We start from the raw sequence: 17,616 nt of genomic DNA, 5'->3' as shown, positions 1-17,616 counted from the left end.
GAGATAGTGTATAGTTGTACACTGTGCCTTTTTACTGCCCTCCATAACTTATAGGAGGGTGACTTACAGTACCAAAGCAAGAAGAGGAGAAGTAATGTAGTTAATATTTAATCATGGAGTGAACATCATTTAGCTTCTCATAGGCCATATTCCCAGGAGAAAGTGACACAGGTTTTAACCCTAGCTCGCTCATTGTTGACACTAAAGCTTTTCTTCCTCATTGAATAAATTCGTCCCCCACTGGGTCACTTTTCTCCTGTCATGTAGGGAGACAGAAATAGAAACATTTTTGATTAAATTTTCATTGGGCGCAGCCTCTTTATAACATGCACAAGGCACAAGTGGGTGACGAAATACAGCAGTTAAATGCATTCAGCAGGTATCATTATATCTGGGTTCATATGTAGTTGTTAATTTGCAAAAAATCTTAAAAAATTATTTATATACTTAACAATTCTTTAACTGACAGAACATACTTCTAGTTTTTAGTGTGTAGTTTTGTGTGTCAAACGATATATTGGCATATAATTATATAATAATTTCCTTAAAGTAGCTGCTGTGTAACTGTTAATTCGTAGGAGATTTCTTTGAAAGGGTTATGGAATTTGGTGATACACAGGATATGTGCTCGTTAATATGCTAATATATAGTTTGACACACAAAACTACACACTGAAACAACAATGTATGAACCCAAATATAGTTTCTTTTTTTCTCATAATTTGTACAAAATTGCAAAGAACCTGTAAAAAAAAAAGCATTATTTATTTCTGATACATTGCATATTATTCATTGGTATGCATAGAGTTTTAAAAGATCAGTATATTTTCTACTGTTCATGTTAGTCTCACCACAGTTTTAGTGGAGTTTATAGATGATGAAGAAAAATATCAAGTTCTTCCTTTTATGTCAGTCATCATTCTCATTTAACTTCAGCGTGTTGTTCCAACTTAACCAGAATATGTGATTTCACTTTGCCTTATGACTTCTTTCCTAATACCAGCAAGTAATGTCTAATTCAATTCTCCCTCATGACTACGACTGTGCAGCACCATGCAGTAGTTTTCGGCTAACAGCTTCTTTTATATATTTTTTGTTTGTTCGTTTGTCATGTGTTTGTTTGTTTGTATCTTTTCATTTCTATATTTCCTCTTTTTTTTAATCAACTTTTGGAGATATACTCTCAGCAGTATAGAAACCGAGTAAGTCTTTTCAACTCTTCCTCAGGACTACATGCCTCACTTTTCCTCTGTTGCATCTCCGTCTTTTTACCTCTCCCCCACTTCACTTCACATCTCTTTGTTTGGTTCCTGTGCAGTTTTCCTGTTTGGCATGGCTTTTTTTTTTAAAACTCACAACCTGTTGTTCTCATTCCAGACAGTCTGTAGTGAGGGTTTTGTCTTCCCCTGGTGTTCACAGGGTGGTACTGTAGTTGCGTCCTTGGATTTCCTCACAGTTTTAGTCTCCCTGTGCATGCTCCAATCATCCAAGTCTACAGCTTGTACTGCCATAAGGCGTCATGTATAGTGCTCTAGAATTGAATTTATCCGGGACTGATTTAGAGCGGTGTCACAGTTACTGTTAATGTTGCTAATGAGTAAGGGATTGATTTGTTTGAATAAACTGAAGGTTACATCTGTTATATACACCCTGAGACAGTTTAACAGAAAGGAATTAAAGGAATACTCTGCCAAAAATCTACTTTTTGAGCATCAAACACTTGAAAAAAGTTTGTAGCTTGCTCATTTGTGAAAGACAGCAACTATAGTCAGCTTGGATTCACAGCCGTTACAATGGACTTCTTGGCATGAACACTACTTTCTGCTAACAATCCCATAATAAAATGCATTGTGTTTTAATCAAAGTGAAAATTATTATTGCCAAAATCTCAATTTACTGTTGAGTGTCTATTATTGCAAGAGCCTAATCTGACTATAAATTGACTTGAGTTTTTTGTTGTGCATATTATTCCATATGCCTGAGAATTGAATTGTTTATTGTTACCGGAATAATTTATTTGATATATGGATAGTGGATTATTGCCTTAAAATAGGAGTATATTGAGACTTAGTTACTGCACAAAAAGGTTTTTGACCACATAATAACACATTAACAATACAAATCATCATGAACGAGGACAGGTTGTATATGGTTGTATATTTTAAATGTTGCCTTTTTTGAAAGAAGCTCAGTGGGATTTACAGTGTGGATTATGAGTTTGGACACATGTATACTGAGTAGCTGATGAGGCGGGGAACAGGTGTGCAGGTGGGTGTGGAGATCAGGTGATTAAAACTGGTGAAACATACTCGGGACAGAAGTTCTCTATGTTCAAGTAGCATATTGAGATATTATTGGTGAAGCTCCAACATTCTCAACATACGGATCAACAGCAGAGAGGTGGATCATGATGGATATTTTTATGCTACCGTGACTGGAATTCATTGTATCTGTTGTGAATCCAAGCTGCCTACAGCTGCCGTCCAAAGCTTCAGTCTTTACAGAGCCGCATTTCAATCCTACAGACAAGAGAATTTGATATTCAAAAGATAGATTTTCAGTGGACTGTTCCTCTAAGCCCCTCATGACAATTCCTTTCGTCATACCTGATAATTAGGCTTCAGTCCACACCTATGAAACCTCATCCTTTAGCTTACAGAGTTCCGCTTTTAACATGCTCTTTATATGTCTGTGTGTTTGTCTTTCCTTCACAGTACTCCCCCAGTATGAGGGCCACCTATCTGTCCATGACGGAGGAACAGAGTAGACACTTTGGGAACGACTTCCAAGCATAGACTTCTTCTTCTTCTTTATCTGTCTGAGGAGGGAAAACAGCATTGCACACACAACCCGAAAAGAGTGTGTGGTTCATGCAAGCATCAAAGCGAACATCTCGTTAGTCCAGAACTCAGGACAACGCAACTATATCTGTACTGTTCTCCATGTGTTGTATGCTCATAAATGATTAATCACACTCTTCTGCCCCCAGGCCATCTGTTGGAAAACATTTCACAGGCTGTCGAATTTAACCTCTCTTAATCTTAAAGACTACCGTATTCTAAATTATCCGCCTCTCCTGTTCAAAGATATTTTTTCCTTTTCCAACCTTTCAAAGCTTTGACGCTGAGGTGTGTGTATTACTTTTGACAACTTACATTCAGGTCTCCAAAGAGAAAAATGTGAACATGACAGCTGATGTAAACATGCCATATTTTCTATATATTATGCTTCATGCATGATATTTGTGAAGCACAAACCCAGCACTGGCAGCACACAGCAGGAGGTGAGGTTGAGGTATAATTTATTTACATTCACACACACACACACAGAGATACACGCCTGCGAGTGAAGCTTTATGTTTTGAAATCTCCAGAGACGAGGCAACCTTGAGACCACGGCTTCTGTAAATATGTTGTACAATAACAGACTGTCGTCTCATTCTGATGTGTACTATTTTGATTTTATTTCAAACAATGTGCCATTTTTTTATATATTTTTTCTAGTTTTCTGTGGCTCGGTCACATAGAATCACTATTTTTTTTGTATTTTATAAAGGGTCATTAATTCATGTTGTCTGCATATCTAATTCAACTAATACAAAGTAATTTCTACCGTTACTTGGGAAGCTGTGCTGCTCTAACTATGATTAATGAGAATATTCAGGTAATTATTTTCATCAGATCAAACTGTCCAATAATTGTTTTCTGTAGGGTTTTAATACATAAATGCAGTTTTGTTTATTAATGATTATGTTGTTTGTTTCAGCATGTTACACTGTACAGGCACTCAGAGTGGTGCGTAATTTTGTGTGTGACCCCAGAGTTTGGGGTCTAATTGTGAGTTGAATAAACCAGTTTTGAGTACAATTGTGTGTCCTTTGGGTGCAAAATCATCATGAAAATCATGTGACCGGATCTCTTCAACCTGTACTTAAATTTACCAAACTATACTGCTACATTTTTCTGTCATCGACAGTACTCGTTAAGTCAAGATAAATCAAAAGATGTTTTTAAGACATGAACCTGTAATCTATACCCATAACTTGTAATTAACGATACACATAACATCATTTCTTACCGCCAAGATAAGAAATGTAGTTTTTTTTAAGGCTTCATTGGTTACAGGATATTCAACTGGTGAGCTAGACATTGATATTTAAAATGTCCCATTATGTCTTAAACTGAAAAGAAGAAAAACAGACAACAACTTGAACATGGTGAATGACTACTGATTTTGAGAGTTTTTAAAAAAAAATATTATCATTGTCCAAATTTGGCTGCACTTAAGTGACAGTTTATAAGAGGCATCAGCAACATCCAGCCTTAATGTGTCAAAAAGATTCATTTAAAGTACTTTCTCTGTATTTTAAATTATTCATTAATTTGTTACTTATGTCCTGATTAATCAATTATTCACAAAATGTCTAAAAATGGCAAAAGCTTATCTCAAATTAGTATATATCTTGTATCATATTATAAAACCTACACACTTTTTGCATCATCTTTGTATCTTTAAGGGAATGCTCTTGGAATTATAAGGATTGTATGATTGCCGAAACAAACTTGTTTTCCTGTTTGCATTTGTGATAGGGAACACTAGGAAACATTTCCCCCAACTGCTCTTGAACGCAGCTCCTGTCTGTTTACCAGCCCCTCCCTTCCTATCAATCAAGCTGTGGTATTTAAGACACCTATTAGCTTTCTGCCTTCCTCTTCCTCTGAATGAAGGGTTCACAGTCAGACGCAGCCTCTCAGATACTGATACTGAGCAGACTTACACACTACATGGATTCCTTACATCTGCATGGATTTATACCTGGATTTATACCTGGATATTCAGCGGCGAATTGAACAAACTGACACAGGAAGCACATGCCATACACAGCGCCTGTAACTTCTGTCTGCACAGGAGCCTTGTGAAGCCTATCCCAGCCACGGTTTAAAGGGCCTCCCTGGTTTCCTCTGCAGACACAGCAGACACAATTGAGGTATAAACAAATATGGTGACCACGGCACTTTTGCATTGTTAAGTCTCTCTGGCTCACTAAGAACTTATATACAGCCAAACTGCCTAACTAGCTAGGGGATTTCTTTCTTTCTTTCTTTTTTTCTCACTCCTCATTACACTCACAAATTATTTTATTCAACACCCCACTTAACGCATCCCTTGCCTGCCACCTACCCCCACCCACTTTCCAAACACACACACACACACACATACACACACGCTTTCACACTTAGTCGGGTCCCTTCACTCCTGAGGCAAACAACAAGGCAACTGCACAACTAACCAATGCACTGGAAAGAAAATAAATATGGATTGCAGCTTTTGGAGCAAATTAAAAACCACCACAAAGGAAAAAAACAAAGTGCCAGATCCCAAAACACAAAAAAAAAACACCCAAGAGAGAAAGAGTCCTAATTTTCCAAATGATTCAGCAGTATGCAGCTTTATCCAACACCCCTCAAAAATTGGAAACAATGGATCCTATTGTACCTCCAGAACCCAATCCAACCATAAAAGAAAAAACATTGCCACCTATAAAATGATCCAAACCTCCCAAAGTTGATAAACAAGCAGTCAATGCACCCAATTAAAACTCAAAACCATCCACTCCTGCTAAGAAACGAGCCCCTCTGACCACTGATAAAACTGACAACTTCATCATCAAGAATATTTTTGACCAATTCAACCACTTGTTCGCTGAACTCAGCAAATACACCCAATCCACCCCGCTCAACAATGTCACTACACAGATGCAATCCACTTTATCCACCACGGACCTGACCCTACAAGACCCACACACTCCCCTCCCACCACTTTCTGCCAGCTACTCGGAAGCTGTAAATACAAACGTACAAATACCAAACGTTCAATACAGATCCCAGGAAAAGAGCAAGACAGGAGTCAACAGAAAATCAACACCTTACATCTGCTGTAATAGAGAATTACAGCTCTCTCAACCAACCAATCCATCCTCAAGGAAATCCAAAGACTCAAGCCCAACTTCAAAAACTGGTCCACATGAAAAATGGCTGCATTCTCATTTTCCCCAAGGATATTCCTTCCCTGAACTCTTTACTCTCATCATGGCCTGAGGGAGCATTTAATGGAGCTCAGTTCACATGCAGATTAGCGCACAAACATGACTCTATGCCCCCGTCTGAAACCCCTTACAAAACTGCTGGTCATCAAAGGCATTCACACAAACATTACAGAGGCACAAGTCAAAGAAGAACTGTAAAAACAAGGCATCAGCATCTCAGGAATATTCAGAATTATAAGCAAATCCACTCAGCAGCCAACCACATTCATCAAGATCCACCTCATCAACCAAGACCAAGCCGCTGGCCTTCTCCATGAAGGCTTCTACATGGACCAGTATAGTGTGGAGTACGCATGCTCCATCCACCATCAATCAATGCTGCAAATGCCAACAGTTCAATCATATATCCATTAACTACAGCAACCCAGTTGTATGCCTGAGATGCAGAGGAAATCACCACCACAAAACCTGCACAAAGGAAAAGCGAGAAGCCAAGTGTGCCAACTACGCAGGTGAACACTCCATCACCTCCAAGACCTGTCTAGTCTATCTCTCATACCTGATCTTATCAGCCAAAAAGCCACCACATGCCAGACTCTCAGCCAGAAGATGGCTGAGATCCCCCCCCCCCCCCCCCCAGCCTGCACCCTAATGATGGTACCCACCTCATCCATCTGTGTGATGACCTCAAAAAACTTACCATGGATGACAAGAAAATAGAAGAAGTACTTTAAAGCATCAGGAAACACACACTTCAATACATAAAATCCACCTCTCCCTCCCCCCATCATTCTCAACAAGAGTGATATATCTCGCTTTTTCTAACACCCTTTGCCTCTCACCACCTTTCTATACATAAATATTAGATAGATATATTAGATAATTCAAACACTGTTATCAAACAAATCACAAATTCAGATCCCTGACTACAACATCATAAGAAAAGAATGTCAGACAGGACATGGAGGAGGAGTAGCAATGCTGATAAGAATAAAACAGTGAATACGGTGAAAATGATTTCAGCTTCTCATCAGAGGAACTGAAAGGAAATAAATATGTTGCAACCAAAATAAAAATCCACTCTCATCATCCTATCACAGACATCGGCGTCTACTGTCGCCCTAGAACAAAACCCTCAGTGGCCCTGTTTCCATAAAATGAAACTACAAAGAGAATTCATCAAATTCAGAGATCACCCCACACCAAAACAGAAATAACCAGACTCCAAAGCACTATTAAAATACAACTTACCCCTCACCAACAGAAAACCTGCAACACATTCTACAAAAAACTCAACCAGGACACAAATCCCCAGACTTTCTAGCAAAAAAATAAGCGTTAATGGAGACAAAAAATAACACACCACCACTCAAATCCTTGGGCACAATTATTAGTGACAATAAATAAAAAGCCATATTATTCCGTAATCACCTTGAAAACTCATGCCCAAATGACCCATACTTCGACAATACATGGAAAGACCTGGTTGACAAAGAAATGGCAAAACATGACACAAAAGAGACAAACAGTCAGTCCTATTGCAGAACATCATCCATGACATCATGCAATATGTGAAGAAACTTTGCTTCACTGCAACTAACGCTAAATTATTAACTCCCTCACTATTTTTTTTTCAAAATATGCATAATCAATTAACTCTCAAATCTTCTAAAGTATTTGTTCAAATGCTACCAAAACTGAGTCACAGATTGTTTAGAGTCCGGAGACAAAATGTTCTAAAAAGTTTTGAAATATGTTGAAAATCTATGATGCAGTGACAATAAAATATTTTAGCATAATATGTACTGTACAAATATGTCCTAAATTGCCAAATGTGTGATCAAACGTCATGAAAATATCAGAAAACATTTCTTTGTTGATCATGTGATTAGTCTTTCAGCTATTAATCTGTAAATCTGTAATGAATATTTGAACTTCAGCTGCATTAATTCTCATAGACCTCTGTTGAGGTTGTGCAAACTGAAGACAGCTGGTTCACCAGCAGAGCCGGTAGTCCAGGGTTAAGCTGCTGACTATGAACCACGTGGTCCTGGGTCCAATACTGGGGGGACCTGTGCTAGCTGTCACTCTCTCATCCCACAGTTGTTAAGTGTTTCAGTTATCCACTTCCATTGGCTTTTTTTTGTCTGTGACAGCTGTGCTCTCCTAGTGGTCTAGTGGTCTAAACACATCCCCTGTGACTACAGAGTCACCTGTTCAAATGCAGCCTGGCAGCCTTGGTTTGTGTCTCCATCTGTTGTGAACTCTTGTGGTTAAAAAGTTGTACAATGAATGTATGTTAAATTATGTGCTTATTGCCGCTTGTAGCTATATTCTGCTCACAGTTGTGTTATAATGATATTTTTCTTAAATATGGATCTCTGATCATTTAAACACAGAACATTTAATCTGATCTGATGAACAAATAATCAGTTTTTAATAAACACATCATTTAGGTATCTTTAACACAGATTTTATTTATTTATTTAGTCAATGATGAACAATGAAAATGTGCCAGGAACAAACTATGTTTTCATGCTTGCTATACAATTTATACTTCAGCTTTGAGTTAAGAATTTCAGTATATTGATTTTTCATTTCATTGTTTTCTTTTGCTTTGTTTGTAATTGATGGTGGATCTGTTTCTGTCTACTGTACTAATTTTCTTTTAACAGCTAATCGGAATTGAGCCTAAAAAACTGACTAAGGTAGACATCAGATGTTTTGTGTGTGTGTGTTTTTAAATATCTTTGGATTTGACTGTGTGCAGTCAACAGGTTGTTTTGACACGATAAGGTCATTTTTAATCCTTCCAGCAGATGTCAGCAAAGTGTTGCAGGAAGTGCTGCTGGCTGCCTAAAGCTACAGTCCTTCACCTTACACATACTGTGTTTTAGAATATTTTGGATTGATGTGATACACTTTATAAAAGGGTTAAAAAAAAAAAAAAAAAAGACCTAGCCTAGAGCTTGAGATTTTATCTGTTCACCTTTTACTTGACAAATGTTGCGAAAGAAAAATGTAGAAAAATAACACACACACCAGAAGAAAAAAATGTCTGGCATAATATTTTCTATTATCGTACACAATAAAGAATACAAAACCTGCTGCCGGGGTCTCCAGGGACAACGTTCAAGTACACAAGGACGCACAAACACACACACACATACACACACGTTGTCCAAGGTCACTTTTGGGGACATTGCATAGACTTACATTCACTTCCTGTAGACTTACCCTAACCATAACCAACTGGACAAGCCGTCCCCAATAAACTGGTCTTAAGTGTGAATTTCCCCGAAAGTAGCCTATGTCAGAGCCAGAAACACACACATACACGCACGCACGCACGCACAGAGCGAGAGAGGAAACCCGCAGCAGCAGGGTAGCGGGGAGAGGAGACGGGGAAGTGAGTGTAGCAGGTGGGCTGCTGCTGGTGTTACCTGCCTCTCTCTCTCTCTCTCTCTCTCTCTCTCTCTCTCTCTCTCTCGCTCTCTCTCGCTCTCTCTCTCTCTCTCTCTGCAGCCAGATGAATCATTCTTCGTGTTTCTAACCCGCTGACGGGGAAACGCACGGGAGGGGAGCGGCGGACAGTCGACGCACTTTTGAAGGACAGAGAGAGGAAGAGACACTAGCGTGGGACGACAGCGAGACAAGAGAAAGAGGTCGTGAAGTAAAAAAGAGACGACGTGAGGCTGTTTAGCTCGGCTGTGTAGCTCCTCTTATTATCCTGAAGAGAGGTGGGCTTGTGCAGAGTAGTAGCGGCGCGCTGCAGGTGTTTTCAGAGGAGGTGAGGTGGCATGCAGGTACCGACAGTGAGGATGGTCCAGTGTCCCGTCTTCTGTTAACGCTCATTATCCCTCACTCTAACCGAAAGTGACCATGAAGGACACGGGAGAATCAAAGGACCACCAACTAACTGTGAGTGCAAACTACACACTTGTCCTATTTTTTCTTTTGAATTCTAAATATAAGTTGTAGGCTATATCTTTCTTTTTTTTACTCAGATAAACGTCCCCTTTACTTGTCAGAACACAGTCTGCTGTTAATTCAATTTAAAAGAAAAGAAATGTCCACGTCGTTGTTGTACTTTTTTAAAAATAATTCCAAACATACTTAGATGTTTGTTTGTTTTGCATTAGATTTCCAAGCCCTACACTACCTGCACTGTGTCCTGTAAACCATATCTGAATTATTGAAGTGGCTGTTTCAGTTGCCTGGCCTCTCTTGTCCATGTAATACACTTTCTACAGGGTGCTGACATATAGAGGACCTTATTATTCCCTCTAGTGCGTTTATGGAACCACAGGGAGGCTTATTATTACTATGATTAATAGTAGTTGTCGTAATAGTAGAATTACACAACTTAAAGCACCAAACAGGCGGCACATTTTACATGCTGCAACGTGTTCAACAGTATATCAGAGTTGTTCCTACTAATTGCTTTGGGCCATAATGCCAGCCTCTGGGTGTAAGACATAAGTACCCTGATTGTTATAGTCTGTTTTTCATCCCATTTTTTACTCCCATTAAAAGCTTTTCTGCTGAATGAATATCTCTGGATGTTTTCATGGAGGGGAAATTATGCAGGGAGAGAGAGACTAACAGAAGAGTGGCCGTGAATGAGTGGATTGCAGTGTAATAATACTGTTTCACTCGTTTAGTGGTTCCATATCTCCCAAATGCTATTCAGTGTTCAGGAGACAAGGCTTATTCACCCTCTAAAACTACAAGGGTCTGTATTTAATTTGAAATGAGTAATTGCTGATTGTGGGAAAATGCCATCAGTCTAATTTGTTTCTGCTAGTTGCAGGAGAAAGTAACAGTTATCAGGTAGGCTTCGTCAGTCAATCTGTTCATCCATCCGTTTCCTATACCTAGTTATTACATCCACGGTACTGGGGGTATTACCCCAGAATGCATCAGGCAAGAGCTGCAATGATTAATTGATAAATCAATTCATTAATTGACAAAAAAATAATTGGCAACTATTTTGATAATCAAGTAATGGTTTTAGTCATTTGCTGACTGCAGCTCTATGAATTCTGGGGGATTGAGAGGAGACGGCTTAATAAAAAGAATGATGAAAATCAATGCAGATACCAGATATTAGTTTGGGCTGCAACTAATAATGAATTATTTTCATTATCGAGTAATTGGACCAACATTTTCCCAATGAATGGTTTTGTCTTCAAATGTCAAAAAATAGTGAAAAATGCCCATTATAATTTCTTAAAGCTGACGTCTTTAAGTCTCATGTTTTGTCTAATCAACAGTAACACTAAAATGATTATTCAATTATCAAATTAGTTGTTAATTAATTGTTAATTTTCTGTCGGTCGATTGATTGATTAATCGACTAATTGTTACAGCTCTACTTTTAGCCCCTGTATGGGTCAGGCTTCACTAACACCGGATCCTACACTTCCCATAATGCAACTAGATAGTCTTTTTTTAGTTAGACCCTGGCTGAGTATTAAACATGGACATTTTTCAAGCCTTCAAACACCACACCTCCAGTTTGTGATGCAGACTTTTCTTTAAAATTTTGTTTTCTCAGACTTGATAAAATTCTCAGGACAATATTAAATTGTTTCCACAGGCTGAGCTGTTCTCCTCATGACTGGTAAACTGGTTTCTAAGAAAACAGAGGAATTCATACATAAACTGTAACTGGCAAATAAACCAAATGTCTCTCCTGCAAGTCTAATATGTTCTCATTGAAGAACCTCTGCATACATACAGTACCAGTCAAAAGTTGGACACACCTTCCCATTCCCTTGAAAGAGAAAGTGTGTCCAAACCTTTGACTGGTACCATACATATTTAATTACAGCTCTAGATTCAGCTGCATCGACACATCCTCTGTAATGAAGAAATAATTTATTGTAGAAGCAAGAGCACTCTTCTGAACTGCCATTAAGGCCGAGTTCAATTCATTTTCAACCCCGCAATTTCAGTAAATTGAATATCTCTGTGTTGATTGAATTCAAGGGCGACTAAATTCACTCTGTGTGCTGCAGGTTGCCTTGAGGATCCGACCCCTCAGCGATGCTGAGCAGGAGGAGGCGGCTACAATCGTGGCCCACAGAGTGGACGACCAGGTGAGATAGCCGTCTTTTATTCATACAACTCTGTCTGTGTGTGTGTGTGTGTGTGTGCTTGCGTCAATATCCTGTTCACCTCTGGGGTCAGGGTGCTTGTGAGGGAGGAGATTGTTGTCTCTGTCTCAGAAATCCTCTTCCTGCCTGTCTGTCAATGGGCTGCACAGATAAGGTATCTCCGTAAAGCTGATAGCTCTTCTCAAAAACCAACTTGTTTGTAAAGCTCAAATGTCACATTTCATTTTGTAAATGAACTCTGGATGACTCAGACCTGTAGCAAAAGAGAGTGACCTTTCTAAGGACTGATAGAAAGCTTCAGATTCTTTCATACAGAGGCGGCTGAAAGCTCGAATACCCAGAGTTTAATTGGACATCAACACCTGCAGAGCAGTGCAACACTTTCAACATATAACATTCATGCTGATGGCAGTTCAGTTTCTTACGTGTCTGTCTGAGTCCATTAATCAGAACCCAGTTTGCTCTTCGTATGTCTGTGCTTTGGGATGAAAATCTTGTATCTTGAAAAGCATTTAAAATTGACAAGCTTTTAAGACACCAATGCATTTTCTTTGTATATTATTCCATTTAAGACATTGTTGCTGCTTATTCTGTGCTGCTGCTAACTGCAAGCTTATATTCCACTCATACAGTATATGACTCAAGCTCGCTGGGTCCTTCAAGTTCCCATAACACAACTGCTCCTGATGAGAACCTGTAAATGATGATGTCTGTAAATGACCATTATCTATAAACATATTTCAATAAACGTGCCCCCAGTTTGTAATGCAGGCTTCCTGTTTAAAAGAAAAAACATCATCAGGGTTACTTATTCAGACTTTTTAGAGCTGCAATGATGAATCGATGAGTCAATCAAAAGAAAATTTTGATAATAAATTAATCGTTTTTATTGTTTTTTGAGCAAAAATGCCAAACATTCTTTGGTGCCGGCTTCTTAAATGAATTAGCAGTTTTTCTTTGTCATATATGACAGTAAATTGAATATCTCAAGATTTTGATTTGTTAGTCAGACAAAACTAGCAAATCGAAAATATCACTGTGTGCTCTACAAAATTGTGAATGCGATTTTTTCACTATTTTTTCAACATCAATCTATTAATCGAGGAAATGATCAGCAGATTAATCGATAGTGAAAATAATATTTAGTTGCAGCCATAAACTGTTTGCACAGGCTGAGTAGTACTCCTTATGACAAATACACTTATCATGATCATGTTTAAAATGACTGGACTTTTCCTTTAAGCTGATTGGTTAGTTAACTTGATAATTATTTCTCTCATACACCAGACATTTGAACATGCTGTATATTTCAGTCGACTAATTTGTTGACAACTGAAAACAGACAATACTAACAGCTTTACGGCTCTGTTCCAGCTGGAAAGGATTCAAGGAAACTGCTTTGAATGGAGCCATTATGCTAATTGTATTTTCCATTAGAGTAGCCTAAACTATGACAGGAATGTTTTTGAATGGACTGAGTGTACACTGGCTATCATGGGCCACAATTATGCACAACAGCAGAGCGCTCGTTTTATACAAATTGCATAAATTACACCAGAGGGATGGATTTTGGAGTTCAAGCGATACAAAAAACATTAAAACTAAGTGAGGTGTTTCCTCAGAAGCTCCTCTCCTCAGAGCACAACCTCAGTATATCATGAGGCTGTTATCATGTGACTTCCCATATGAGAAGGACATACTGTCGGAGCTCCATTAGGACCATATTTATTTGCAGTCCTGGCTTTTGAATTGGCCCCTCTTGGAGACCATTTAGCAGTACCAACAGTGAGCGTGTGATGATGATGAAGGTAGTGCAAATGATAATGAGCATCGTGACTGGGAACCTGCTGAGGTTTCTCACCAGGCTGATTGAGGAAGTAGTGGGCAGCGTTTCATAATTAACCAAGATAAAGCAAGGGAAATAACAACATAGCAAGAGCTGACATAGTGACTCAGATTTGCCTCAGTGTATCTGTAATAAGTGCTGGAAGCAAACATTATAATCACGAGAAGGATGTGATTAGTAGCGGGTGTTCAGGATTTTACTAGAGAACACTTCTCGAAACAGATAATCCACAGCTCAGAGATCTGACTTGTTTGTGTGTCTTCTCAGAAGTAATTCAATTACACCAAGTCTTAAGGACAACATCAGCACTTCTGTCTGCCATGACATCATTAAAGTAGGCTTGTACACAGGGGATTAGAGCGGTTGGCAGGTAGATATGGTGCTGACACAGCCACCACAACAAGCCTTTGTTATTGTCTCCAGCTCAACGAAGGCTTGGCAAAAAATGTTTTGCGCGCTTCATGTTCAACTTTAACTGCAGTGTGTTGATCTTACTCATGGATACCCACTCGTTAAAACCATTTATTTAATTTGATAAGCACATGTTAGATAGATGTGCTGTATGGAGTAGGGCTGCAACTAAGGATTATTTTCATTATCAATTATCAATTAGTCGTTTGATTAGTCATTCTGTTAACATTTGCTAGTTGCAGCTTTTCAAATGTGAGGATTTGAAGCCTTTTTGTGTCATAAATGATAGTAAACTGAATTTCTTTGGATTTTGGACCGTTGCTCGGACAAAAACAATTTGAAGACTCCACCAAGACTTCACTGTTTTCTGACATTTCATAGACAAAACGATTAATAAAAAAATTGATAGTTGCAGCCATACTCTTTAAAATGGTGAAAAATGTCAGTCACTGTTTCCCAAAGCCCAAGATGCAAAAAATGTCTCATTTGGTCCCAACCAACAGTCCACAACCCAAAGATATTCCATTTACCATCATAGAGGACTAAAAAAAAATAGTAAATATAAGTCACATTTAAGGAGCTTAAAGCAGAGAATTTTTAGCTTTTTTTTACTCAAAACGATTAATCAATTATCAAAATAGTTGGTGATTAATTATCTGTCGATCGAGTAATCGTTGCGGCTTTAGCATGGTCTGTATGGGGTTATATCAGGTTCACTCAGGCATGCTTGAATGCAGCGAAGGATTAGTGGAGCTTACAATACACACTTGTTGAGACAGTGGGATTGTGGGAGTCTGATGTTTACCTATGTCTTGAGACGGGCTTACCTGGGCTGCCCTGGCATGAATGGAGAGGATATAGTGAGGTAGATCATAACAACACAGGTATGTTGTGAGTTTACAGTGCATAGGACAGCTGAATCTGTTTACCTATAGCTATACCTATATTTGTCACTCCTGTCCAAGCCATTAAAAAGTCACATACAAGTTAAGCATGGGACGATATGAAAATTTCATGTCATGATTATCCTGGCCAAAATAATTGCAATTAATGATATTATGCCGATAATCATCAAAATATGCTTAAAAGTCTTAAAATGGCACGAAAACACACTGGAATCACTTTACTTTACGTTTTGTTAAGAAACAAACATTGTTTGTTCATTTGTGAACATCCTTTTTTAGTGAAAATCAAACAAGGACAGATTCAGATTACACCCAGCAGATAATTACAATTACAGAAAAAAAACCCATTAATAAAAAGAATCTACCGATCAACCTGATATCCAAGCATTCACACTGCGAGCCCTCGGCCAAGGTGACGAATGACTGGATGGCTCTATGGACTGTACGTTAGTGAGCTAGACAGCTTTTTCAAGTTACTCATGTGAGGATATTCACAATTATCCTGATAATGGGAATTCACCACGATTAAATTATCTTGAGTTTTTTTTATCCCGATTTAAGATAAAAATCTTATATCATCTCATCCCTACTACAAATATATGCATATATGTACAAACACTTTCAATCCCTTCTACACACTGTCCCTTTGTAAATACACAAAGCTGTACTGATTGTTTATGAGACAGGCAGCCAGGCGTTGACCATATGGACTGCAGGTATTGGTCAGACAGATTAGCAGGGTGACTGTGGCTGACTTTGCCGATGGGGTGGGAGTAGTAAGATCTGGCTGTCCTGGCAGAAAACAGACAACTCAAAGCTGGTTAAGCCTGAGAAGATGAGCTTATTGGATGGGTTTTAGCTCAGGTTAAACCTTCAGCCACCTGCTCTCTTTCTCTCTCTCTGACTTACTCGTCCCCCACTGACAGCCTCAGGGGATCCAGCCGCTGCCTTTCATGGACCACCTGTTGCCTGTTACGATTAATGGGCTTTTCCTGCCCTTGAGTGAGTCGTACACAGGTCAGGGGTATAGTGAGGTGGATTTATGAATGAGATATAAAATGGTTCAGGTTGCACCGTTTTTATTCAGTCAAGGTTATAATATTGTAACAAGTATTACCTGCCTGGAGAAGTAGGTTTTATCGCAAACTGTATGCCGTGTACTAGTGTTCTGACCAGCCTTTTGAGGACGTAGATTGGGGAAATTTAGAAACCAGTCCAACCAGTGTTTGTGACGCTATGGACAGCGAAAACCACTGAGAGCTTAAATTCTTATAGGACAAAATAACACACAAGGAAACGAGATACTGTTTTGAAATGGATATTACAAAAAGTTACAGTTCAGTATATTCTAACTTTTAAATTATAGTTGTAAAAAAGATGGGCTAAAAGTTCTTTAAGTTACGATGAGCAGTAAGCAAACATGAATGCAGTGAAAAGTATGTGATGTTTTGGTCCCTGCTTGTAGCAGCATCAGCACACAATTATCACTAACTTTAACTAAAAATCTAAGGAAAATACACTTTGATGTATAACCTGTCTCAAACAAGGTGTAAGACTTTTTTTGTGGCATCATACTGTAAATGAAAAACAATTAAGGAGGGGAATGTTTAGTGTTACTGTGCATGTATTGTAGTTTATCAGTTAAAAACAACATGGTGTTTAAATACCAGATTTATCCTACTTATCCTAACCAAAATAGTTAATGTTACTTCATAGATTTTAGTTTATCATATTTAGCCACTATGTTTATGGCAAATGATCAACACATCCAACTATTTGGTTTATTGTATCCCGTCTTTAAAGGCATTCATTCTTACATTGTTTGTGTCTCATGGCTGTTCATAAGTAAACCTAATAATAATAATAATAATAATAATAATGATGATAATAACTTTATTTATATAGCATCTTTCAGAACATAGTTATTAAATGCTTCACAGTAAAAACAAGAAGTAAAAGTGAATAAAATCCAAACATAAAAGTCAAAATAAAATAATGAAAAATAGTTTAATTACACAACAATTACAATCAGTTAAGAAAAAGTCATAAGATAAAAATGAGTAATGAATGAGTCAGTCAGATAGTATTTTTCATCCTACATTGGACAAAAAGAACCAGAGAGATGATATCATCCCTCTGTAAGAGGCTAACAGTAAAGCTATGTTTAGCCCAAAGGGATAAAGATGGTTGCTCATAGGGATGGTTGCTACATAAGATATACACTACAGAATATACCTAATTCCTAAAAGCATGTTTTATCTTTAATACATTTGCACAGATCCTCTTT

At 38.3% G+C, this 17,616-nt stretch overlaps 2 protein-coding genes across 4 annotated transcripts in view; both read left to right on the top strand.

The window, feature by feature from the left end:
• Positions 1-3,865, top strand: part of ttyh2 (tweety family member 2) — a 64,485-nt gene extending 60,620 nt beyond the window's left edge. The window contains exon 14 of one of the 2 annotated variants that reach the window (XM_044338104.1): positions 2,714-3,865. In XM_044338104.1, coding sequence (XP_044194039.1) covers positions 2,714-2,794 — 81 coding nt within the window. In that variant the 3' untranslated portion in view covers positions 2,795-3,865. The other variant, XM_044338103.1, reaches the window with a different exon arrangement.
• A 5,414-nt stretch (positions 3,866-9,279) lies between these two features.
• kif19 (kinesin family member 19) overlaps positions 9,280-17,616 on the top strand; it is a 37,432-nt gene continuing 29,095 nt past the window's right edge. The window contains exons 1-3 of one of the 2 annotated variants that reach the window (XM_044338563.1): positions 9,280-9,835; positions 9,923-9,966; positions 12,069-12,149. In XM_044338563.1, coding sequence (XP_044194498.1) covers positions 9,928-9,966; positions 12,069-12,149 — 120 coding nt within the window. In that variant the 5' untranslated portion in view covers positions 9,280-9,835; positions 9,923-9,927. Of the gene's footprint in view, positions 9,967-12,068; positions 12,150-17,616 lie in introns of both variants that reach the window. The other variant, XM_044338562.1, reaches the window with a different exon arrangement.

Source organism: Thunnus albacares, chromosome 20 (genome assembly GCF_914725855.1).
Source record: "Thunnus albacares chromosome 20, fThuAlb1.1, whole genome shotgun sequence".
Taxonomy (NCBI): domain Eukaryota; kingdom Metazoa; phylum Chordata; class Actinopteri; order Scombriformes; family Scombridae; genus Thunnus; species Thunnus albacares.
Note: the sequence above shows the minus strand (reverse complement) of the source record. Positions and strands in the feature narration are given on the sequence as shown.